This window comes from Mus caroli, unplaced genomic scaffold (assembly GCF_978045245.1).
Source record: "Mus caroli unplaced genomic scaffold, Mus_caroli_1 scaffold_16, whole genome shotgun sequence".
Classification (NCBI taxonomy): domain Eukaryota; kingdom Metazoa; phylum Chordata; class Mammalia; order Rodentia; family Muridae; genus Mus; species Mus caroli.
Genome location: NW_028227271.1, coordinates 69,298,044 through 69,325,003, shown reverse-complemented (window position 1 = coordinate 69,325,003; position 26,960 = coordinate 69,298,044). Strand labels below are relative to the sequence as shown.

The 26,960-nt window shown below is 42.4% G+C and overlaps 1 protein-coding gene across 4 annotated transcripts in view; it reads right to left on the bottom strand.

Annotated features, from left to right (window-relative positions):
• Window positions 1–26,960, bottom strand: part of Stk3 (serine/threonine kinase 3) — a 306,970-nt gene that overhangs the window by 241,125 nt on the left and 38,885 nt on the right. For all 4 annotated transcript variants that reach the window (XM_029469538.2, XM_021183619.3, XM_029469541.2 and 1 more), the window contains one exon: window positions 3,299–3,413. In XM_029469538.2, coding sequence (XP_029325398.1) covers window positions 3,299–3,413 — 115 coding nt within the window. The remainder of the gene's footprint in view (window positions 1–3,298; window positions 3,414–26,960) is intronic.

Below are 26,960 nucleotides of genomic sequence, written 5' to 3'. Positions count from 1 at the left end.
AAGGCAAGATAAATGCCAGATTCAAAGTATCTCTGATCCAGATTGGATTAAAGTGGTCCAGAACTCTACCTGGCAGAATCAAGCATAAAGCTTTTGGTGGGAGAAGACATTAATAGTCAGAGACTCAAATCATCTCTATTGTTTTTATTTTTATTTTTTTAATTGCTGTTACTATTACAAGAATTAAATCTATGGCTTGGTCAAGAACCCTACCACTAAGCTGCATCCTTCAGCTTCATTTTTTTTTTTTAAAGACAGGAACTCACTACATAACCTTGGCTGACCTGGAATTCAGAATGTAGATCAGGCTAGCCTTGAAAACAGAGAGTTCAAAAATTCACACAGCCCGACTCTGTCTCCCACATGCTGGAATTAAAGAGACTATTTCAACGATAACCAGGCACAGATGAAAACCACGAAAATGATAAGAAAATTAAAAAAAATAATAATGATATATGTGTGTGTGTGTGTATATGTATGTATGTATATGTACATACACACACATACATAATGTTAAAAGCCTATACTATGTACACTATACAAAGCTTCTGAAAGTCAAAGGTTGGATCTTAAAAGTAACAGATTATTTTCAAAGAAGCAGCAACAAAGCTTAGTAGGAGAGACAAAGAGGTAAGCAGTTACACAACAGCATCTTCCTTTGTTTTAACGGGTTAGTAGTCTTTATTTTTATTTTTAATTGGATATTTTACTTACATTTCAAATGTTATCCCCTTTCCTGGTTTCCCCTCTGCAAACCCCCTATCCCATCCCCACTTACCCTGCTTCTATGAAGGTGCTCCCCCAACCACCTACCCACTCCAGCCTCGCTACCATAGCATTCCCCTACACTGGAGCATCCAGTCTCCACAGGACCAAGGGCCTCCGTTCCCACTGATGCCAGATAAGGCCCCTTCACCTCCTCAGTCCTTCCCCTAACTCCTCCACTGGGGTCCCTGTACTCAGTCCAACGGTTGGCTGTGGTCAGGATCTGGCAGAGCCTCTCAGGAGACAGCCAGCCTATCAGGCTCCTGCCAGCAAGCACTTCTTGGCATCCATCCGTAAGAGCATCTGGTTTGGTGTCTGCATGTGATCCTTAGGTGGGGTAGTCTCCTCTAATGCTTAAACTGCCAAACGATTCACAGAAACAAAGTAGAGGAGGGCTTCGAGTGCAGCTCAGGAGTGGAGAATTTCTACAGCATGCATGAGTTACTGCATTTGATCATCAGTATCATAGAAAAAACAATAGCAACCTATATTTTTTAAAAAGGAAAAAAAAAACCCTAAGACTTTAATACTGTCTTACACATTAAAAAAAAAAAAAAAAAAAGGAGTGGGTAGTGGGATGGGATAGGGGGCCGGGAAAGGGGATAACATTTGAAATGTTAAGTAAAATATCCAATTAAAACAAATAAAAGAATAATAAAGACTACTACTAACCCATTTTAAAAAACAAAAAAAAGAAGAAGAAGCCATTGTGCAACTGGGAAATGTGGAGAGAAATAAAGCAGTTAAAGCAAAATTACAGAGAATATATACTTTATACATATATACATACATATACATATACACACACATATCCCATCCCATATATATATGCACAAACAATTAAACAACAAAGCATAGAAAAAGTAGCAGAGTACGTAAACACTGGAGTCGCCATCCTCTTGGGCAAGCACTGTTTTATGGCCATGGAAATGACTACTAGAGTAAATGGGGGGAAGGGGGAACAACAACTCAAAACATTAATGAAATTCTTATCTATGCTGACAATCTCCAAAACAATGTTAGTCCTTTTAGACAAACAAGTTCCTGTGATGCTCCTGAGAGCTCACACAAACTGTCAATGAGATAACAAGCAAAGAAAATACCCAACAGCCCCATCAATGTCCTCTACCACTTCTGGCTTTTTTCATGTACAAATATAAACTGCTCTATGAAGACAGCAACTGGGCTGCTCCTAACGCAGGAGTTGCAATATGCCAGTGCACTGTCTCCTTAGAAAGGGTATGGTGGCACAGAACTATGGTGGGGCAGAACACCTCCCGGGCTAAATGATGATGCCAACTCCTCAGTGCCATATTCACATCCAAGTTTATCTATAATAACTGTAGATACTTTCACAGTTTGTAATTTCTGGTACAAGGAAGAAACTTCTTGAATCAACTACCTACTCTGCACTCACAATGGTTAGCATTGCTACTTTAAAACCATGAAAATAGATGTTTAAAGGTTTCTATTTCCTATGCTTCTACTCCACTCTTTTTGATAATTTTAAATGCCAAATGGAGTGAGGTTAGTCCTGAACAATTTTATAACACTTATCTAACTGGGGTCTAATTATTTTCAATTGTTGTGCCACTCAGGAGTCATCTGATTTACATAAATGCTAGTTAAGAACAATACAAATTCCAAGATACTAATTAAAATGTCACAGATGATTTAATCCTCTGTCAAAACAGGGATTATTTAAATTTCTGTCTTACTTCCTTTTAAAGAAATCCTATTTACTTTATTTTCTCCACAGGGAAAAAAAAGAATAAATGTCCAAGTATTTTACCAATCAAACTTTAAAATGACTTTGGTTAACCACAAATTGATTCAAGTAGTTATGTACTTTTTCTGAATTTATGTTACCAAGACATGTTTGACAGCATAAGTAACTATCTAGAAACTGCATTACAAGTCATTTCACTGATAATCCTTCTTACCGCTCACATAAAAAGGCCTCTCAGCCTTAGAGGGACTGATGAACAGTTCTTCTCCTTGGGTTGCAAAATAGCCAGAACATCTTTTATTAAGTAGTGCACTTCACTAAACTCATTTCACAGGCACTTGCTTGCCAGCCTGTGTGTTTGTGTGCTTGCATGTGTGTGTGTGTGTGTGTGGTGTGTGGGTGTGTGTGTGTGCTAGAGAGCACATACATGCTTACTCAAGTGCATGGACATTTGAAAAAAAAATCAATTACTTTCCAAAAAGTCAGAAATGTAACTTCAACTATTTGCCAGCTATAGATCGGTAATACAGAAAAATTAAGAGGAGAAAAGGTCATGAATGTTATGAAGTTTAAACAGAATTCTAGCCATCACTTTCTGAGCATAGATTACTAAGCAGATGCACTGACTACAAGGACAAGAGGACCTGGCAGGGCCTGGTATGTCTCAGGCAGAAGTGTCTTCTCTCAACCTCCTATCACATCTCCTTTTCCACACTAATGTTTTCTTTCTAACGAAATACTACTAGTCAGATTCTACAGTGGAATCTTTAAAATGAGATTAACAAAGCAAATTTAAATACTTACTGTCTTGTTTCTCAATCTAATTATGTCTGAAACGGACCCCGCTCCACAGTACTCCATAACAATCCAGAGGTCTGTGTTCTTAAAGTAACTGCCATAGTACTTCACAACATATGGACTGAGGAGAAAGACAGTTATGTTCAGTTCATTTGCAAAGAAAATTTTTTCATAATCCCAATATATTTTCAACATTTCATATGTTTCAACCAATCAACGTAACGAGTAAACTTGTACTTATATTAAGCTGTTTGTAGCTAGAGTTCAGCAACTGTGTATAATTAGTTCTTACTTCATGCATGAAAATTTAACAAGATTACAAGTCAGAAGGGCCCCTAGTGTTTTGAGTGATTCCCCAAAAAAATAATGCTTTATTTTGGCAAGGCATATACTATGTAATATTAGGAACAAATGGAAGTATTTTCCCTTAGCAAAAATATTATAAATATAACCATTCTAAAGGATTTTTCATTGAATATCAATGTTCAACTTCAAAATAATGTATATTTCAATGAAGGTAGGTGGGATTTCTTTCATTCATGTTAGTCTTTGTAGGTTCTTGAGAAAAAAAATATTTAAATGCACAGCATATAGTCAATACTATCAACAATTTAGAGTAATTAACTGACAGTTTAAATCTTCCAGAGATAAATACTCTGTTTATAACCAAGTTGTTTTCCAAAAAGCTTAAATTACACCAAGAACTGTATTATCATTATTAATTATTAAAGATATGCTACATAAGACGTGTGCATACAATATCATCCCTAACTGAATATAAAGTACCCATAGTCACAGAATATACAAGGATTAAATTACAAGACAGCATAAACTATGCTGCACAAAATTTTCATGTAAACTAAACTCAAAAGAGATTTGAACATGGTGGGACAAGGATTTAATGTGAATAAAACCATTTTTAAATTACTCAAGAGGCTGGAACAATGGCTCAGTGGTTAAGAGAACTGGCTGCTCTTGCAGAGGATACAGGTTCAATCCCCAGCACAAACATGGTGGCTCAGGTTCAATGAGATCTGATGCCCTCTTCTGGCACCACAAGCACCAAGCAAAAAAATAGCACTGCATAGGCATCATGAAAGCAAAGTAGCCATGCACATGAAATAATATGAAGATCCAGCAATACCTCTCCTGGGCATATACCCACAAGATGTTACAACTGGTAATAAGGACACATGTTCCACTATGTTCATAGCAGCCTTATTTATAATAGCCAGAAGCTGGAAAGACCCCAGATGTCCCTCAACAGAGGAATGGATACAGAAAATGTAGTACATTTACACAATGGAGTACTACTCAGCTATTAAAAACAATGAATTCATGAAATTCTTAGGCAAATGGATGGATCTGGAGGATATCATCCTGAGTGAGGTAACCCAATCACAAAAGAACACACATGATATACACTCACTGATAAGTGGATATTAGGTCAGAAACTTAGAATACCCAAGATACAATTTGCAAAACACAAAAAAATCAAGAAGAAGGAAGTCCAACTTGTGGATAGTTCATTCCTCCTTAGAATAGGGAACAAAATACCCATGGAAGGAGTTACAGAGACAAAGTTTGGAGCTAAAACAAAAGGATGGACCATCCAGAAACTACCCCACCCAGGGATCCATCCCATAATCAGCCACCAAATCCAGACACTATTGCATATGCCAGCAAGATTTTGCAGAAAGGACTCTGATATAGCTGTCTCTAGTGAGGCTATGCCAGTGCCTGGCAAATACAAAAGTGGATGCTCACAGTTATCTATTGGATGGAGCACAGGCCCCCCAATGGAGGAGCTAGAGAAAGTACCCAAGGAGCTGAAGGGGTCTGCAACCCTATAGGTGGAACAACAATATGAACTAACAAGTACCCCCCAGAGCTCGCGTCTCTAGCTGCATATGTAGCAGAAAATGGCCTAGTCGGCCATCATTGGGAAGAGAGGTCCCTTGGTCTTGCAAATTTTACATGCCCCAGTACAGGAGAACAACAGGGCCAAGAAGTGGGAGTGGGTGGGTAGGGGAGCAGTGCCAGAGGAGGGTATAGGGAACTTTCGGATAGCATTTGAAATGTAAATAAAGAAAATATCTAATAAAAAATAAAATAAAATCTCCCAACATAAAAAAATTTAAAAATTAATCTAAAAAACATCTTATTTAGAGAGAGAAGATGATTTAAAAATAAACATGCATGAGTAAGACAACCAAAAAAATAAAAAAACATGATTGTTTAAAGGACAACTTCTTTATAGGATATATCTAGTCATGGCTATTATCAAAGGGTACTAGGTATCAATGTCAGATAAAGAAAATACAAAACAGATTTTTTTTTTTTTAAGTACTATAGGGCCAGCAAGATGGCTCAGCAGGTAAAGACTTTTCCTCCAAGCCTAATGGCCTGCACTCAATCTCCAGGACCCACATGCCCGAGACCCAGCTCTTCCTCCTCTAACCTCCACGTGTGCACTTGGAAAATACACCCAAATAAATAAATGTAATTATTATAAAAGGACTCAGGAAGGTATTATAAGGGCAGAAGACACAGCTCAGTGGTTGGGAAAATGGGCTGCTACTGCACTGGACCCGAGTTCCGTTCCTGGAATGCAACCTGTGAGCCAACATCTGACCTCTGCAGATACCTGCACCCACACTCACACCCCACACAGATACCTGCACCCACACTCACGCCCCACACAGATACCTGCACCCACACTCACACCCCACACAGATACCTGCACCCACACTCACGCCCCACAGATACCTGCACCCACACTCACGCCCCACAGATACCTGCACCCACACTCACGCCCCACAGATACCTGCACCCACACTCACACCCCACACAGATACCTGCACCCACACTCACACCCCACAGATACCTGCACCCACGCTCACGCCCCACAGATACCTGCACCCACACTCACGCCCCACAGATACCTGCACCCACACTCACACACCACACAGATACCTGCACCCACACTCACACACCACACAGATACCTGCACCCACACTCACACCCCACACAGATACCTGCACCCACACTCACGCCCCACACAGATACCTGCACCCACACTCACACCCCACACAGATACCTGCACCCACACTCACGCCCCACACAGATACCTGCACCCACACTCACGCCCCACACAGATACCTGCACCCACACTCACGCCCCACACAGATACCTGCACCCACACTCACACCCCACACAGATACCTGCACCCACACTCACGCCCCACACAGATACCTGCACCCACACTCACGCCCCACACAGATACCTGCACCCACACTCACACCCCACACAGATACCTGCACCCACACTCACACACCACACAGATACCTGCACCCACACTCACACCCCACACAGATACCTGCACCCACACTCACGCCCCACACAGATACCTGCACCCACACTCACGCCCCACACAGATACCTGCACCCACACTCACACCCCACACAGATACCTGCACCCACACTCACACACCACACAGATACCTGCACCCACACTCACACCCCACACAGATACCTGCACCCACACTCACACCCCACACAGATACCTGCACCCACACTCACACCCCACACAGATACCTGCACCCACACTCACGCCCCACAGATACCTGCACCCACACTCACACCCCACACAGATACCTGCACCCACACTCACGCCCCACAGATACCTGCACCCACACTCACACCCCACAGATACCTGCACCCACACTCACACCCCACACAGATACCTGCACCCACACTCACGCCCCACACAGATACCTGCACCCACACTCACACACCACACAGATACCTGCACCCACACTCACGCCCCACACAGATACCTGCACCCACACTCACACACCACACAGATACCTGCACCCACACTCACACACCACACAGATACCTGCACCCACACTCACACCCCACACAGATACCTGCACCCACACTCACACACCACACAGATACCTGCACCCACACTCACACCCCACACAGATACCTGCACCCACACTCACGCCCCACAGATACCTGCACCCACACTCACACCCCACACAGATACCTGCACCCACACTCACGCCCCACAGATACCTGCACCCACACTCACACCCCACACAGATACCTGCACCCACACTCACGCCCCACACAGATACCTGCACCCACACTCACACACCACACAGATACCTGCACCCACACTCACACCCCACACAGATACCTGCACCCACACTCACACCCCACACAGATACCTGCACCCACACTCACACACCACACAGATACCTGCACCCACACTCACGCCCCACAGATACCTGCACCCACACTCACACCCCACACAGATACCTGCACCCACACTCACACCCCACACAGATACCTGCACCCACACTCACGCCCCACAGATACCTGCACCCACACTCACACCCCACACAGATACCTGCACCCACACTCACGCCCCACAGATACCTGCACCCACACTCACACCCCACAGATACCTGCACCCACACTCACACCCCACACAGATACCTGCACCCACACTCACGCCCCACACAGATACCTGCACCCACACTCACACACCACACAGATACCTGCACCCACACTCACGCCCCACACAGATACCTGCACCCACACTCACGCCCCACACAGATACCTGCACCCACACTCACACACCACACAGATACCTGCACCCACACTCACACCCCACACAGATACCTGCACCCACACTCACACACCACACAGATACCTGCACCCACACTCACACCCCACACAGATACCTGCACCCACACTCACGCCCCACAGATACCTGCACCCACACTCACACCCCACACAGATACCTGCACCCACACTCACGCCCCACAGATACCTGCACCCACACTCACACCCCACACAGATACCTGCACCCACACTCACGCCCCACACAGATACCTGCACCCACACTCACACCCCACACAGATACCTGCACCCACACTCACACCCCACACAGATACCTGCACCCACACTCACACCCCACACAGATACCTGCACCCACACTCACACCCCACACAGATACCTGCACCCACACTCACACCCCACAGATACCTGCACCCACACTCACACTCCACACAGATACCTGCACCCACACTCACACCCCACACAGATACCTGCACCCACACTCACACCCCACACAGATACCTGCACCCACACTCACGCCCCACACAGATACCTGTACCCACACTCACACCCCACACAGATACCTGCACCCACACTCACACCCCACAGATACCTGCACCCACACTCACACCCCACACAGATACCTGCACCCACACTCACACCCCACACAGATACCTGCACCCACACTCACACCACACACAGATACCTGCACCCACACTCACACCCCACACAGATACCTGCACCCACACTCACACACCACACAGATACCTGCACCCACACTCACACCCCACAGATACCTGCACCCACACTCACACCCCACAGATACCTGCACCCACACTCACGCCCCACACAGATACCTGCACCCACACTCACACCCCACACAGATACCTGCACCCACACTCACACCCCACACAGATACCTGCACCCACACTCACGCCCCACAGATACCTGCACCCACACTCACGCCCCACACAGATACCTGCACCCACACTCACGCCCCACAGATACCTGCACCCACACTCACACCCCACACAGATACCTGCACCCACACTCACACCCCACACAGATACCTGCACCCACACTCACGCCCCACAGATACCTGCACCCACACTCACGCCCCACAGATACCTGCACCCACACTCACGCCCCACAGATACCTGCACCCACACTCACGCCCCACACAGATACCTGCACCCACACTCACACCCCACACAGATGTTAGGTCTCAAACCTAAGACAAGTCTCCGTACCCATGGTTCTTCCCGGCACCTCTCACCCCAACCCCAACCCTGAATCTCTCCCTCCCAGACCTATCCCCATTTTTCTCAGCCATTTTGGCTACTCTGCTCTCTTGGCCTCTGGGTCCTGGGCCAGCAGTTCCTGGTTCCTGTCTTGCTCTCCTCCCCCTCTCTCCTTCATGATCCAGTTTAGTCTGCCTGGACTCTTCCCTCTGTGTGCTTTCTCCACACTTGAGGACTGCTCACACCCTCCTTTTATTTCACACTTTTATTCACAGACATATTTTCTTAAGATTTCATAAAGAGGCTACAAGATTTTCTGAGAAGAGTTTTCAGTACAGCCTTACATTTACAAACTCTTCAAGGAAGAACAGGCTGGCTGGTGCTTAGGGGCTGAATTAAAACTGGGCTGAACTTCTGTCCTGCACCACTGTTTCTCAGTTCCTTCTGACTTCTTCCCCAGGCTCCTCCCCCAGTATAATCAACGTTCCACAAAGTTGACCAATTGACATAGTTACTTAAAAAACAAAAAAGTAAAAGAACTGACTGATCATAATGCTCTCCTGACTTATAGAGAAAGGGGAGAGGGGAAGGGCCTTAATTGCTCTGTATCAAATACACACCTTTCAAGGTCTACCTCTGTATCTTTGTCTCTCATTATCCTCCATCCCCTGCCTTAAATTCCTGGCACATTAGTTTTGCTAGAAGTTCATGGATATTTACTTGAACCATTTAATAAAAGCTTTTGTTTCCAAACATGTAAGACTACCATGGAGACTCAGAAATTCAATGTGTACTGAGAATTTTGGTTTCTTTAAAAGCACAGAACTATTATAAGAATGTGTTTTAGCTTTAATCCAGGTGTGGATATGGGGCTGCTTCAGATTGTCCATAGCAGCTGACTATGATTTGCCTCATGCTCTATCGGGGGCATTGTTCTTACAGCTGCAGATAGTTCCTTCGAGTGTGTTGGAATTCCAGGGACTCTTCAGACAGTATATAAAGGCTCAGGCCCCAAGAGGGAGGCCTGTCGGTTGTGGTTAGTTAAGCAGTCATACACAAAGAGACAACAAGAAACTAGATATCCTAATGAAAAGATCGATCTTGCCCCCAAGGAACTCAACACTGTAATCATCAGGAAGTAGTCTAATGATATTGTCGCCCCTTTTTTCTCATCCTTTATTCTCTCCTAATAGTGTTAGGGGTTGAAAGGGTGGAAGAAGAAGAGTGGAGAAAGGTGGAAGAAAAAAACCACAAAGAGCCAAAATGCTGGCTACACTTGAAAGCATGGGAAACATGAAAAATGTTTCTTTGCCTATAATTTTTTTCTTGTGTGGAAACTTTCAAATCTGGCTATGCTCAGAACCACCCTGTGATTTTGGTCCTATACTTTACAGGTTGTGACTCAATAGACCTTCTCGAACTCTGTAGCTGAGGTGATTCAAATATAGTCCCAGAGTTGGCCACCAGTACTGGCTAGTTTTATACTTTACACAACTTACACAAGCTATTGTCATTTCAGAGAAGGAAATCTCAACTGAGAAAATACCTCCAGAAGATTGGGCTGTAGAGCATTTTCTCAATTAGTGATCAATCAGGAAGGGCCCAGCCCATTGTGGGTGGTGCCACCCTTGGGCTGGTGGTCATGGGTTCTATAAGAAAGCAGGCTGGGCAACCCATGAAGAGCAAGCCAGTAAGCAGCACTCCTCCACAGCCTCTGCATCAGCTCCTGTCTCCAGGTTCCTGCCCTGCTTGAGTTCCTGTCCTGACTTCCTTCAATGATGAATAGTGCTATGGAGGTGCATGGTGTTTCATTGCAGCAATAATAACCCTAACCAAGACATCACTAAAGAAGATAACTACATACCCTTCAGAAAGCTCTTTGGATACTAATATTCTCACTCAGGATTTAGTAAGTGTTTAGTAACAGGAGATCAAGAATATCTTCACTGGCCAGGAGTGGTACATGCCACTATAGTCTCAGCCCTTAGGACGTTAGGAGAGGCTTAGGAGTTCCAGATCAGTCTGAGTTTCATGATGCATTTGAGACCAGCCACAATACTGAAACAAAATACACTGGGTATTACTATCTTCCTCATATAAGAAGTAGTCAGTGATGCTAAGGGTAGGATTGACAATAAGTGATCCTAAAATTGACCCTGAAAAAGCATTCCATCCATTCTCTGAGCCTCTCATAAAGGTGAGTCAAAAGAATAATATAAGGATAGAATGGTCTTAAAAATAGTAAATCAAGTCTCATAGTAATATAAGATCAAATAAATCAAGTTTTAAAAACTGTATCAAAGCCGAGCAGTGGTGGCACATGCCTTTAATCCCAGCACTTGGGAGGCAGAGGAAGGCGGATTTCTGAGTCCGAGGCCAATCTGGTCTACAGAGTGAGTTCCAGGACAGCCAGGACTACACAGAGAAACCCTGTCTTGAAAAAACAAACAAAAAACCCTGTATCAAAGACAGACTCAAGAAAATTAACCTGAAAAAGTATCTAAATCAGCAGAATAAATCACATCAAAGATGCTCAGTCAAGTGTATTTTCTCTCATTTCTTCAATTCATTCTCAGGCCAGACACTCAGTCTGAAAAGAAGGCCTTCTGTGGTACTGCACCAGACTCAATCCTGAGTCCTACAGAGCACTGCAGCATAAAATGAACAGGTACTAGAAAAGTAACTCCACAGGTAAGCAAGAACAGAGGGATACCGTAAAAGTGAACTGGATATTATTTTACATTTACAATTTCTACCAAAAACTGTTCCTAGCTCAACCCCCTTCCCCATGCTCATACAAAAAATTCTAATTAAACTCAGAGGGAATAAATAAATAAATAAGCAAGCAAACAACAACAAAAAGCCATCCAAGTAGGAAAGGACTTACTAGGAAGAGTTTAGCAGGAGAGAAAGGATAAAGGTAACAGGCTGGAAATGGCCAAAAAGTAGTAAAATACACGTATAAAATTGTTAAATAAAAATATGTACTATAAAACATATTAAGCAACATGAAAACAATTGTTCCTATAAAATTATATTCAAGTTCCAAGGCAGCCCTGAGTAGTAATGGGAGGGAAATGGGGGGGCTAACGACTTGAATTGGATCCTTTAGAACTACTTCCAAAGAGGAGCATGTCATTCTAACAATCTAAATAGGGGTTCCTAGGCCACAGTACCTCAAACTCTCTTATTCCCTGTGGCCCACCAGAACTGAGTAAATATTCCCATGAGCTGATTCAATCTGCCAAAACTCATTCCTAATCCTTTAAGAAGTATCTCCACTGTTTATCCCACCCTGCCTCAGAAATAGCATTGTAAGGCTATGAGGAACAACAGGCATGCAAGAGTAACTGCTCATACTTCAGTGGTCTGCACAGGCTAGGTGACAATGACCTCTTTGTACACGTCTCCTCTGTTTTCAAACCCAGCCCATTTGTAGTGTGGGTGTGATCTCCCCTGCATAAATCCCTTTATTTACCATATCACACCTCTGAACAGGCTGTACTGAAACATTAGCCTCCTCTGTCTGACCAAAAGCCTCCTCAATTCCTGGGGACCCTCATTATATCTATCTCCTGGGTACGTGAGAGGAAGGCTAACGAGCCAATGGGCACTAAAGCCATGGGAGTAACAGTGGTGTTGCTGCTTCAGAGCAGACTGCTCTTTGTTTATGTTTTCTTCAATATTAGCCCTCAAGTCAATAAATATGAGTCCTCATCTTGGTCCTTAGGTAGTTGAACAACAATTCATGTAAATTCTCTACATCTCTCAACCACGAAGTTCTTTTAATGTACGTTTAAGTACCAGAAGCTAATAAAAAATTTAACAATATGCCCCAATATAAGGAAATCAGTAATAATGTTTTTAATTCTGCACAATTTTTCAATATTTGAAAACAAGACTAGCTCCTAAAGGTACCTTTTTAGAACCTTTTTAGTATAAAAGGAAAAACACTAAAGAGAAAGTCCAGTATTATCATTCTACTTTACGAATTCAACAAACAATTATTAAATGCCTATGATGGCACTGGGAAAGAATCTGATGATTCAACAATAAACGAAGCAAGCTAGCTCCATCAAATATACTACTCAGCATATGTTTAACATTCATTGAAAGTTTAAAACATTCACTATGATTCCTACAAAGTATAGAAAGCAAGATAACTTGCTGTCGAGAAAATTTCTTATCTCCTTTTGTCTGACCAAAATTTCAGAGGATGGAATTTTTCTACTTTTATTTATTCTCTTCTAAATAATTTTATGTTAATTTTCAATCACTCATATAAATTAATAATTAGCAGTTAACATGTAACATATTTTAACTATCATTTCCAACTCTTGTGTTACTTGCCTTTTTGTGTTTTTATGATCTTTTAACCAACTATTTTTTTATAAGCTCTATTTTATGCGTATGGGTATTTTGTCTGCATGTATGTCTGCACATAATATGTGTGTCTGGTAGCCAAGAAGGCCTGGAAGGGATACCAGACACTCTAGAATTAGGCTTATGGACAGCTTGAGCCTTGTGGGTGCTAGATATTGAACCCAGACCATTGGAAAGATCAGTCCGTGTGCTTAAGCACTGAGCTACCTGTTCAGCCCCTTCACCACTACTTTAACTTCTACCATTTAACAATTAGAGTATAAAACTGAAAGTTAAATGTAAAAAACAGCAATCATATAATCAATATTCATTCCAGTCTTTATTTCATTCAATAAATATTTTAGAAGTTATTCCTATATACAAGGCATTCAGCGATAAACTGATATAAAAGTTCCAGGACTCCATTGATACAGGGATCTCTTTCTTGCCCTTTAAAATTTTAAAGTACATAAAAAAAAAATATGGACCTGTGATATTCCTAGAGACGTCGCAGTCTATAATGTTCTTCTCTGTATTCTTCATACGTACTAATTCCAATCATTGAAACAAAAAAATATTGCAAAACATTACAATGGATACTGAAAAGTAAAATTATGATTCTTCTTCCCAAGAAATAGGAGGAGAAAAAAGACAAGAGAAAAGAAAAGCATGTAAGACTTACTGTCATCAAAAATACTAGGAAAACTAATTAAAATAATGCTCAGATTTGTAGCTAAAATACTAAATATAAGGATGAGGAGACGCTCAGTGGTTACGAGCCACTACTGTTCTTGCAGAGAGCCTGAGTTCAGTCTCAGCATTTACACGATGGCTCAGTACCACCCACAACTCTAGTTCCAAGGAATCTTGTGCCCTTGTCTTACCTTCCTTGAGCACCAAGCACATTGTGCATATACATACATGCAGATACTCATGCACAGATAGAAAATTAAAAGAACCCTTCCAGTCCGACCAGCACCGGAGTAGCTAGGGCACAGAGTCGTCTGACACCCGCCAGCTACCCACAACACCCGCCACGGGATCTTAAGACTTCTGGTGAGTTGAACACAGTGTCTGCTCCAATCCAATCGCGCGGGACCTGAGACTGCATTAGTTAGGGAAGCAGAAAACGCGGCCTGAGTAGGGGCACAAGTCCCTTCCAGTCCGACCAGCACCTGGATAGCTAGGGCGCAGAGTCGGCTGACACCCGCCAGCTACTCACAACACTAGCCACGGGATCTTAAGACTTCAGGTGATCCGGCCACCCTCCCGGCCAGAGGACAGGTCGCTGCCCGACCCGGGAGCCCTTTGCCTCAGGATCAGCAGTAGCCATCTTGGTTAAGAGATGAACTTAGTCTACACAGGTGAGAGTGTGTACCACAGAAGCTGACAGCTTCTGGGACAGGCAGAAGCTACTGAGGCAGCGCCCTTTTCCGGCCCCAGACATCCGGCCACCTTCCTGGTGTCCGCCCGGCCCGGGAGGCTTTTGCCTCTAGATTGGCGATAGCCATCTTGGTTCCAGGACTCCACCGAACATAGTCTGCACAGGTGAGAGTGTGCACCACACAAGCTGACAGCTTCTGTGACCCGCCAAAGCAGCACAGCTTCTGGGAAAGGTCCTGTTTGGGGCCTTCATCTTCGGCCAGGAGGAGGTCCAAACACCAGATATCTGTGCACCTTCCCTGTAAGAGGAGAGCTTGCCTGCAGAGAGTGCTCTGACTACTGAATCTCAGAGGAGAAAGCCTGTCTCCCAGGTCTGCTGATAGAGGCTAACAGAATCACCAGAAGAACAATCTCTAAACAGAGACAACTATAACAACTAACTCCAGAGATTACCAGATGACGAAAGGTAAACGTAATAATCTTACTAACAGAAACCAAGACCACTCACCATCGTCAGAACGCAGCACTCCAAATTTGCCCAGTCCAGGGCACCCCAACACACCTGAAAAGCTAGACCCAGATCTAAAAGCATATCTCATGATGATGGTAGAGGACATCAAGAAGGACTTTAATAGCACACTTAAAGAAATACAGGAGAACACTGCTAAACAGGTAGAAGGCATTAAAGAGGAAGCACAAAAATCCCTTAAAGAATTGCAGGAGAAAACTGCTGCTCATCCGGCCGGATCAGCGCCGGGGTAGCGGGAGCGAAGGGTTGCCTGACACCCGCCAGCTACCCACGACCCCCGCCGCAGGATTTTGGGACTGCTGGTGAGTGGAACACAGCTTCTGCTCCAATCCAATTGCGCGGGACCTGAGACTGCATTAGTTAGGGAAGCAGAAACCAGCCTGAGTAGGGCCACAGGCCTCATCCGGCCGGATCAGTGCCGGGGTAGCGGGAGCGCAGGGTTGCCTGACACCCGCCAGCTACCCACGACCCCCGCCGCAGGATTTTGGGACTGCTGGTGAGTGGAACACAGCTTCTGCTCCATTCCAATCACGCGGGACCTGAGACTGCGCTGGTTGGGGAGAGAGAAATCCAGCCTACATAGGGCCACAACCCTCTTCCGGTCAGAAAAGCACCTGGGCAGCTGGGGCGCAGGGTCAGCTGACACTCACCAGCTACCCACAACACCCACCACAGGATCTTAAGACTTCTGGAGAGTGGAACACAGCTTCTGCTCCAATCCAATTGCACGCGGGACCAGAGACTGCATTAGTTAGGGAAGCAGAAAAACGGCCTGAGTAGGACCACAGGCCTCTTCCGGCTGGACCAGCACCGGGGTACCATCAGCTACCCACGACCCCCGCCGCAGGATTTAGAGACTGCTGGTGAGTGGAACACAGCTTCTGCTCCAATCTTTAAACAGTGACAACGATAACAACTAACCCCAGAGATTACCAGATGGCGAAAGGTAAACGTAATAATCTTACTAACAGAAACCAAGACCACCCACCATCATCAGAACCCAGCACCCCCACTTCGCCCAGTCCAGGGCACCCCAACACACCGGAAAAGTTAGACACGGATTTAAAAGCATATCTCCTGATGATGATAGAGGACTTCAAGAAGGACGTTAATAACACACTTAAAGAAATGCAGGAGAACACTGCTAAACAGGCAGAAGACAATAAAGAGGAAGCACAAAAATCCCTTAAAGAATTTCAGGAGAACACTGCTAAAGAGTTACAAATCCTTAAAGAAAAACACGATAACATAATCAAACAGGTAGAAGTCCTTACAGAAAAACAGGAAAACACATCCAAACAGATGATGGAAATGAACAAAACCTTACTAGACCTAAAAAGGGAAGTAGACACAATAAAGAAAACCCAAAATGAGGCAACACTGGAGATAGAAACCCTAGGAAAGAAATCTGGAACCATAGATACGAGCATCAGCAACAGAATACAAGAGATGGAAGAGAGAATCTCAGGTGCAGAAGATTCCATAGAGAACATCGGCACAACAATCAAGGAAAATGTAAAATGCAAAAAGATCCTAACTCAAAACATCCAAGAAATACAGGACGCAATGAGAAGACCAAACCTACGGATAATAGGAGTGGATGAGAATGAAGATTTTCAACTCAAAGGACCAGCAAACATCTTCAACAAAATTATAGAAGAAAACTTCCCAAATCTAAAGAAAGAGATGCCCATGAACATACAAGAAGCCTACAGAACTCCAAATAGACTGGACCAGAAAAGAAATACCTCCCGACACATTATAATCAGAGCAACAAATGCTCTAAATAAAGATAGAATACTAAAAGCAGTAAGAGAAAAAGGCCAAGTAACATATAAAGGCAAGCCTATCAGAATTACACCAGATTTTTCACCAGAGACTATGAAAGCCAGAAGATCCTGGACGGATGTTATACAGACACTAAAAGAACACAAATTCCAGCCCAGGCTACTATACCCAGCCAAACTCTCAATTAACATAGATGGAGAAACCAAAGTATTCCACGACAAAACCAAATTCACACATTATCTCTCCACGAATCCAGCCCTTCAAAGGATAATAACAGAAATAAACCAATACAAGGACAGGAACCACGCCCTAGAAACAACAAGAAGGTAATCCCTCAACAAACCTAAAAGAAGACAGCCACAAGAACAAAATGCCAACTTTAACAACAAAAATAACAGGAAACAACAATTACTTTTCCTTAATATCTCTTAATATCAATGGACTCAACTCCCCGATAAAAAGACATAGACTAACAAACTGGCTACACAAACAAGACCCAACATTTTGCTGCTTACAGGAAACTCATCTCAGAGAAAAGGATAGACACTACCTCAGAATGAAAGGCTGGAAAACAATTTTCCAAGCAAATGGCATGAAGAAACAAGCTGGAGTAGCCATTCTAATATCTGATAAGATTGACTTCCAACCCAAAGTCATTAAAAAAGACAGGGAGGGACACTTCATACTCATCAAAGGTAAAATCCTCCAAGAGGAACTATCAATCCTGAATATCTATGCTCCAAATACAAAGGCAGCCACATTCATTAAAGAAACTTTAGTAAAGCTCAAAGCACACATTGCACCTCATACAATAATAGTGGGAGACTTCAACACACCACTTTCACCAATGGACAGATCATGGAAACAGAAACTAAACAGGGACACAGTGAAACTAAGAGAAATTATGAATCAAATGGATCTGGCAGATATCTACAGAACATTCTATCCTAAAACAAAAGGATATACCTTCTTCTCAGCACCTCATGGTACCTTCTCCAAAATTGACCACATAATTGGTCACAAAGCAGGCCTCAACAGATATAAAAATATTGAAATTGTCCCATGCATCCTATCAGATCACCATGGACTAAGGCTGATCTTCAATAACAGAATAAATAATAGAAAGCCAACCTTCACGTGGAAACTGAACAACACTCTTCTCAATGATACCTTGGTCAAGGAAGGAATAAAGAAAGAAATTAAGGACTTTTTAGAGTTCAATGAAAATGAAGCCACAACATACCCAAACTTATGGGACGCAATGAAAGCATTTCTAAGAGGAAAACTCATAGCTCTGAGTGCCTCCAAAAGGAAACTAGAGAGAGCACACATTAGCAGCTTGACAACACACCTAAAAGCACTAGAACAAAAGGAAGCAAATTCACCCAAGAGGAGTAGACGGCAGGAAATAATCAAACTCAGGGGTGAAATCAACCAAGTGGAAACAAGAAAAACTATTCAAAGAATCAACCAATCAAGGAGCTGGTTCTTTGAGAAAATCAACAAGATAGATAAACCCTTAGCCAGACTCACTAGAGGGCACAGGGAAAGCATCCTAATTAACAAAATCAGAAATGAAAAAGGAGACATAACAACAGATCCTGAAGACATCCAAAACACCATCAGATCCTTCTACCAAAGGCTATACTCAACAAAACTGGAGAACCTGGATGAAATGGAGAAGTTCCTAGACAGATACCAGGTACCAAAGTTGAATCAAGATCAGGTTAATGATCTAAACAGCCCTATATCCCCCAAAGAAATAGAAGCAGTCATTAATAGTCTCCCAACTAAAAAAAGCCCAGGACCAGATGGGTTTAGTGCAGAGTTCTATCAGACCTTCAAAGAAGATCTAATCCCAGTTCTTCACAAACTATTCCACAAAATAGAAACAGAAGGTACTCTACCCAACTCATTCTATGAAGCAACAATTACTCTGATACCTAAACCACAAAAAGACCCAACAAAGATAGAAAACTTCAGACCAATATCCCTTATGAATATTGATGCAAAAATCCTCAATAAAGTTCTTGCTAACCGAATCCAAGAACACATCAAAACAATCATCCATCCTGACCAAGTAGGTTTCATCCCAGGGATGCAGGGATGGTTCAATATACGGAAATCCATCAACGTAATCCAGTATATAAACAAACTCAAAGACAAAAACCACATGGTCATCTCCTTAGATGCGGAAAAAGCATTTGACAAGATCCAACACCCATTCATGATAAAAGTCTTGGAAAGATCAGGAATTCAAGGCCCATACCTAAACATGATAAAAGCAATCTACAGCAAACCAGTAGCCGACATCAAAGTAAATGGTCAGAAGCTTGAAGCAATCCCTCTAAAATCAGGGACTAGACAAGGCTGTCCACTTTCTCCATACCTATTCAACATTGTACTTGAAGTCCTAGCCAGAGCAATTCGACAACAAAAGGAGATCAAAGGGATACAAATTGGAAAAGATGAAGTCAAAATATCACTTTTTGCAGATGATATGATAGTATATATAAGGGACCCTAAAAATTCCACCAGAGAACTCCTAAGCCTGATAAACAGCTTCGGTGAAGTAGCTGGATATAAAATTAACTCAAACAAATCAATGGCCTTTCTCTACACAAAGAATAAACAGGCTGAGAAAGAAATTAGGGAAACAACACCCTTCTCAATAGTCACAAATAATATAAAATATCTTGGCGTGACTCTAACTAAGGAAGTGAAAGATCTGTATAATAAAAACTTCAAGTCTCTGAAGAAAGAAATTATAGAAGATCTCAGAAGATGGAAAGATCTCCCATGCTCATGGATTGGCAGGATCAACATTGTAAAAATGGCTATCTTGCCAAAAGCAATCTACAGATTCAATGCAATCCCCATCAAAATTCCAAATCAATTCTTCAACGAATTAGAAAGTGCAATCTGCAAATTCATCTGGAATAACAAAAAACCTAGGATAGCAAAAACTCTTCTCAAGGATAAAAGAACCTCTGGTGGAATCACCATGCCGGACCTAAAGCTCTACTACAGAGCAATTGTGATAAAAACTGCATGGTACTGGTATAGTGACAGACAAATAGACCAATGGAATAGAATTGAAGACCCAGAAATGAACCCACACACCTATGGTCACTTGATCTTCGACAAGGGAGCTAAAAACATCCAGTGGAAGAAAGACAGCATTTTCAACAAATGGTGCTGGCACAACTGGTTGTTAACATGTAGAAGAATGCGAATCGATCCATTCCTATCTCCTTGTACTAAGGTCAAGTCTAAGTGGATCAAGGAACTTCACATAAAACCAGAGACACTGAAACTTATAGAGGAGAAAGTGGGGAAAAGCCTTGAAGATATGGGCACAGGGGAAAAATTCCTGAATAGAACAGTAATGGCTTGTGCTGTAAGATCGAGAATTGACAAGTGGGACCTCATGAAACTACAAAGCTTCTGCAAGGCTAAAGACACCATCAATAAGACAAAAAAACCACCAACAGATTGGGAAAGGATCTTCACCTATCCTAAATCAGATAAGGGACTAATATCCAATATATATAAAGAACTCAAGAAGGTGGACTCCAGAAAGTCAAATAACCCCATTAAAAAATGGGGCTCAGAACTGAACAAAGAATTCTCACCTGAGGAATACCGAATGGCAGAGAAGCACCTGAAAAAATGTTCAACATCCTTAATCATCAGGGAAATGCAAATCAAAACAACCCTGAGATTCCACCTCACACCAGTCAGAATGGCTAAGATCAAAAATTCAGGTGACAGCAGATGCTGGCGAGGATGTGGAGAAAGAGGAACACTCCTCCATTGTTGGTGGGATTGCAAGCTTGTACAACCACTCTGGAAATCAGTCTGGCGGTTCCTCAGAAAATTGGACATAGTACTACCGGAGGATCCAGCAATACCTCTCCTGGGCATATATCCAGAAGATGTCCCAACCGGTAAAAAGGACACATGCTCCACTATGTTCATAGCAGCCCTATTTATAATAGCCAGAAGCTGGAAAGAACCCAGATGTCCCTCAACAGAGGAATGGATACAGAAATTATGGTACATTTACACAATGGAGTACTACTCAGCTATTAAAAAGAATGAATTTATGAAATTCCTAGCCAAATGGATGGACCTGGAGGGCATCATCTTGAGTGAAGTAACACAATCACAAAAGAACTCACACAATATGTATTCATTGATAAGTGGATATTAGCCCAAAACTTAGGATACCCAAGATATAAGATACAATTTGATAAACGCATGAAACTCAAGAAGAATGAAGACAAAAGTGTGGACACTGTGCACCTTCTTAGAATTGGGAACAAAACACCCAGGGAAGGAGTTACAGAGACAAAGTTCGTAGCTGTGATGAAAGGATGGACCATCTAGAGACTGCTGTATCCAGGGATCCGTCCCATAATCAGCTTCTAAACGCTGACACCATTGCATACACTAGCAAGATTTTGCTGAAAGGACCCAAATATAGCTGTCTCTTGTGAGATGATACCGGGGCCTAGCAAACACAGGAGTGGATGTTCACAATCAGCTATTGGATGTATCACAGGGCTCCCAATGGAGAAGCTAGAGAAAGTACCCAAGGAGCTAAAGGGATCTGCAACCCTATTGTTGGAACAACATAATGTACTAACCAGAACCCTGGAGCTCTTGTCTCTAGCTGCATATGTATCGAAAGATGGCCTAGTCGGCCATCAATGGAAAGAGAGGCCCATTGGACTTGCAAACTTTATATGCCCCAATATAGGGGAATGCCAGGGCCAAAAGAATGGGAATGGGTGGGTAGGGAAGTGGGGGGCGCTATGGGGGACTTTTGGGATAGTATTGGAAATGTAATTGAGGAAAATATGTAATAAAAAAATAAATAAATAAAAAAATAAAAACGAAATTTGCTGTGTGAAAAAAAAAAAAAAAAAGAATAAAGACTTTTTTAAAAACTTCCAAAAAAAAAAAAAAAAAAAAGAAAACTGCTAAACAGGTAGGAGACATTAAAGAGGAAGCACAAAAATCCCTTAAAGAATTACAGGAAAACCAGACCAAACAGGTGATGGAATGGAATAAAACCATCCAAGACCTAAAAAGGAAAGTAGACACAATAAAGAAAACCCAAATTGAGGCAATGCTGGAGATAGAAACCCTAGGAAAGAAATCTGGAACCATAGATGCGAACATCACCAACAGAATACAAGAGATGGAAGAGAGAATCTCAGGTGCAGAAGACTCCATAGAGAACATCGGCACAACAATCAAAGAAAATACAAAATCCAAAAAGATCCTAACTCAAAACATCCAGGAAATCCAGGACACAATGAGAAGACCAAACCTACGGATAATAGGAGTAGATGAGAATGAAGATTTTCAACTCAAAGGACCGTCAAATATCTTCAACAAAATTATAGAAGAAAACTTCCCAAACCTAAAGAAAGAGATGCCCATAAACATACAAGAAGCCTACAGAACTCCAAATAGACTGGACCAGAAAAGAAATTCCTCCCGACACATAATAATCAGAACAACAAATGCACTAAATAAAGATAGAATACTAAAAGCAGTAAGGGAAAAAGGTCAAGTAACATATAAAGGCAAGCCTATCAGAATTACACCAGATTTTTCACCAGAGACTATGAAAGACAGAAGGGCCTGGACAGATGTTACACAGAAACTAAGAGAACACAAATTCCAGCCCAGGCTACTATACCCAGCCAAACTCTCATTTACCATAGATGGAGAAACCAAAGTATTTCACAAGAAAACCAAATTCACACATTATCTTTCTACTAATCCATCCCTTCAACGGATAATAACAGAAAAAAACCAATACAAGGACAGAGACCTCGTCCTACAAAAAGCAAGAAGGTAATCCCTCAACAAACCTAAAAGGAGACAGCCACAAAAACAGAATGCCAACTCTAACAACAAAAATAAAAGGAAGCAACAATTACTTTTCCTTAATATCTCTTAATATCAATGGACTCAACTCCCCGATAAAAAGACATAGACTAACAGACTGGCTACACAAACAGGACCCAACATTTTGCTGCTTACAGGAAACTCATCTCAGAGAAAAAGATAGACACGACCTCAGAATGAAAGGCTGGAAAACAATTTTCCAAGCAAATGGTCTGAAGAAACAAGCTGGAGTAGCCATCCTAATATCTAATAAGATCGACTTCCAACCCAAAGTCATCAAAAAAGACAAGGAAGGGCACTTCATACTCATCAAAGGTAAAATCCTCCAAGAGGAACTATGAATTCTGAATATCTATGCTCCAAATACAAGGGCAGCCACATTCATTAAAGATACTTTAGTAAAGCTAAAAGCACACATTTCACCTCACACAATAATAGTGGGAGACTTCAACACACCAATTTCACCAATGGACAGATCATGGAAACAGAAACTAAACAGGGACACAGTGAAACTAACAGAGGTTATGAAACAAATGGATCTGACAGATATCTACAGAACATTTTATCCTAAAATAAAAGGATATACCTTCTTCTCAGCACCTCACGGTACCTTCTCCAAAACTGACCAAATAATTGGTCACAAAACAAGCCTCAACATATACAAAAATATTGAAATTGTCCCATGCATCCTATCAGATCACCATGGACTAAGGCTGAACTTCAATAACAAAATAAATAATAGAAAGCCAACACACACATGGAAACTAAACAACACTCTACTCAATGATACCTTGGTCAAGGAAGGAATAAAGAAAGAAATTAAGGACTTTTTGGAGTTTAATGAAAATGAAGCCACAACATACCCAAACTTATGGGACACAATGAAAGCATTTCTGAGAGGAAAACTCATAGCTCTGAGTGCGTCCAAAAAGAAACTAGAGAGAGCACACATTAGCAGCTTGACAACACACCTAAAAGCTCTAGAACAAAAGGAAACAAATTCACCCAAGAGGAGTAGACTGCAGGAAATAATCAAACTCAGGGGTGAAATCAACCAAGTGGAAACAAGAAGAACTATTCAAAGAATCAACCAATCAAGGAGCTGGTTCTTTGAGAAAATCAACAAAACTGGAGAACCTGGATAAAATGGACAAGTTTCTAGACAGATACCAGGTACCAAAATTAAATCAAGATCAGGTTAATGATCTAAACAGTCCCATATCCCCTAAAGAAATAGAAGCAGTCATTAATAGTCTCCCAACCAAAAAAATCCCAGGACCAGATGGGTTTAGTGCAGAGTTCTATCAGACCTTCAAATGTATCAAAGGATGCATTTGATACTGGAAAGAGAGGCCCATTGGACTTGCAAACTTTATATGCCCCAGTACAGGGGAACGCCAGGGCGAAAAAGTGGGAGTGGGTGGGTAGGGGAGTGGTGGGGAGTGTATTGGGGACTTTTTGGATAGTATTGGAAATGTAAATGAGGAAAATACCTAATTAAAAAAAATAAACTTAAGAAAGGAGACTTGAAATCATTAGTGTATTTGTGCACATAAATGAACTCTTAATTAAAATTTTATGCATATTTTATTTAGTTCACAATTTGTAAATATTCTCTAGTCAATAATGACTCAGGCATTGGCATATTTATATGTGTATAATTTTATAGAATAAATGTTTTAAAATTAAAAAAAAAAAATGGGGCTCAGAACTGAACAAAGAATTCTCACCTGAGGAATACCGAATGGCAGAGAAGCACCTGAAAAAATGTTCAACATCCTTAATCATCAGGGAAATGCAGGCATCATCCTGAGTGAGGTAACACAATCACAAAGGAACTCACACAATACGTACTCACTGATAAGTAGATATTAGCCCAAAAACTTAGGATACCCAAGATATAAGATACAATTTGCTAAACGCATGAAACTCAAGAAGAACAAAGACCAAAGTGTGGACACTGTGCCCCTTCTTAGAATTGGGAACAAAACACCCATGGAAAGAGTTACAGAGATAAAGTTTGGAGCTGTGACGAAAGGATGGACCATCTAGAGACTGCCATATCCGGGGATCCATCCCATAATCAGCTTCCAAATGCTGACACCATTGCATACACTAGCAAGATTTTGCTGAAAGGACCCTGATATAGCTGTCTCTTGTGAGACTATGCTGGGGCCTAGCAAACACAGAAGTGGATGCTCACAGTCAGCTATTGGATGGATCACAGGGCCCCCAATGGAGGAGCTAGAGAAAGTATCCAAGGAGCTAAAGGAATCTGCAACCCTATAGGTGGAACAACATTATGAACTAACCAGTAACCCAGAGCTCTTGACTCTAGCTGCATATGTATCAAAAGATGGCCTAGTCGGCCATTACTGGAAAGGGAGGTCCATTGGACTTGCAAACTTTATAGGCCCCAGTACAGGGGAACGCCATGGCCAAAAAGTGGGAGTGGGTGGGTAGGGGAGTGAGTGGGGGGGGAGTGTATTGGGGACTTTTTGGATAGCAAAAAAAAAAAGAAAATTAAAAGAAAAAGAACTCCTTTTTTATTAGAAAATTTCTTCATTTACATTTCAAATGCTATAGCGAAAGTCCCCTATACCCTTCCCAGCCCTGCTCACCAACCCACCCTCTCCCACGTCCTGGCACTGTACTGGGGCATATAACCTTTGCAAGACCAAGGGCCTCTCCTCCCATTGATAGCCTACCAGGCCATCCTCTGCTACTTATGCAACAAAAGAAACAAGCTCTGGGGGTACTGGTTAGTTCATATTCTTATTCCTCCTATAGGGTTGCAGACCCCTTTAGCTCCTTGGGTACTTTCTCTAACTCCTCATTTGGAGCCCTGTGTTCCATCCAATAGATGACTGTGAGCTGTGTTTGTCAGGCACTGGTAGAGCCTCACAAGAGACAGCTATATCAGGGGCCTGTCAGCACAATTTTGCTGGCATATCCAATAGTGTCTGGGTTTGGTGGTTGTTTCTGGGATGGACCCCCAGGTGGGGCAGTCTCTGGATGGTCCTTCCTTCTGTCTCAGCTCCGAACTTTGTCTCTGTAACTCCTTCCATGGGTATGTTGTTCCCCATTCTCAGAAGGAACGAAGTATCCTCACTTTGGTCTTCCTTCTTCTTGAGTTTCATGTGATTTGCAAATTTTATCTTAAATTTTATCTAAGCTTCTGGGCCAATAACCACTTATCAGTGAGTGCATATCATGTGTGTTCTTTTGTGACTGGGTTACTCACTCAGGATGATATCCTCCAGATCCATCCATTTGCCTAAGAATTTCATAAATTCATTCCTTTTAATAGCTGAGTAGTACTCCATTGTGTAAATGAACCACGTTTTCTGTATCCATTCCTCTGTTGAGGGACAGCTAGGTTCTTTTCAGCTTCTGGTTATTATAAATAAGGCTGCAATGAACATAGTGGAGCATGTGTCCTTATTGCAAGTTGGAACATCTTCTGGGTATATACCCAGGAGAGGTATTGCTGGATCTTCCTATGTACTATGTCCAATTTTCTAAAGAACCTCCAGACTGATTTCCAGAGTGGTTATACAAGCTTGCAATCCCACCAGCAATGAAGGAGTGTTCCTCTTTCTCCACATCCTTGCCAGCAATTGCTGTCACCTGAGATTTTGATCTTAGTCATTCTGACTGGTATGAGGTAGAATCTAAGGGTTATTTTTATTTGAATTACTCTGACGTTGAACATTTTTTTATGTGCTTCTCACCCATTCAGTATTCCTCATTTGTGGATTCACTGTTTAGCTCTGGACCCCATTATTTAATGGGGTTATTTGATT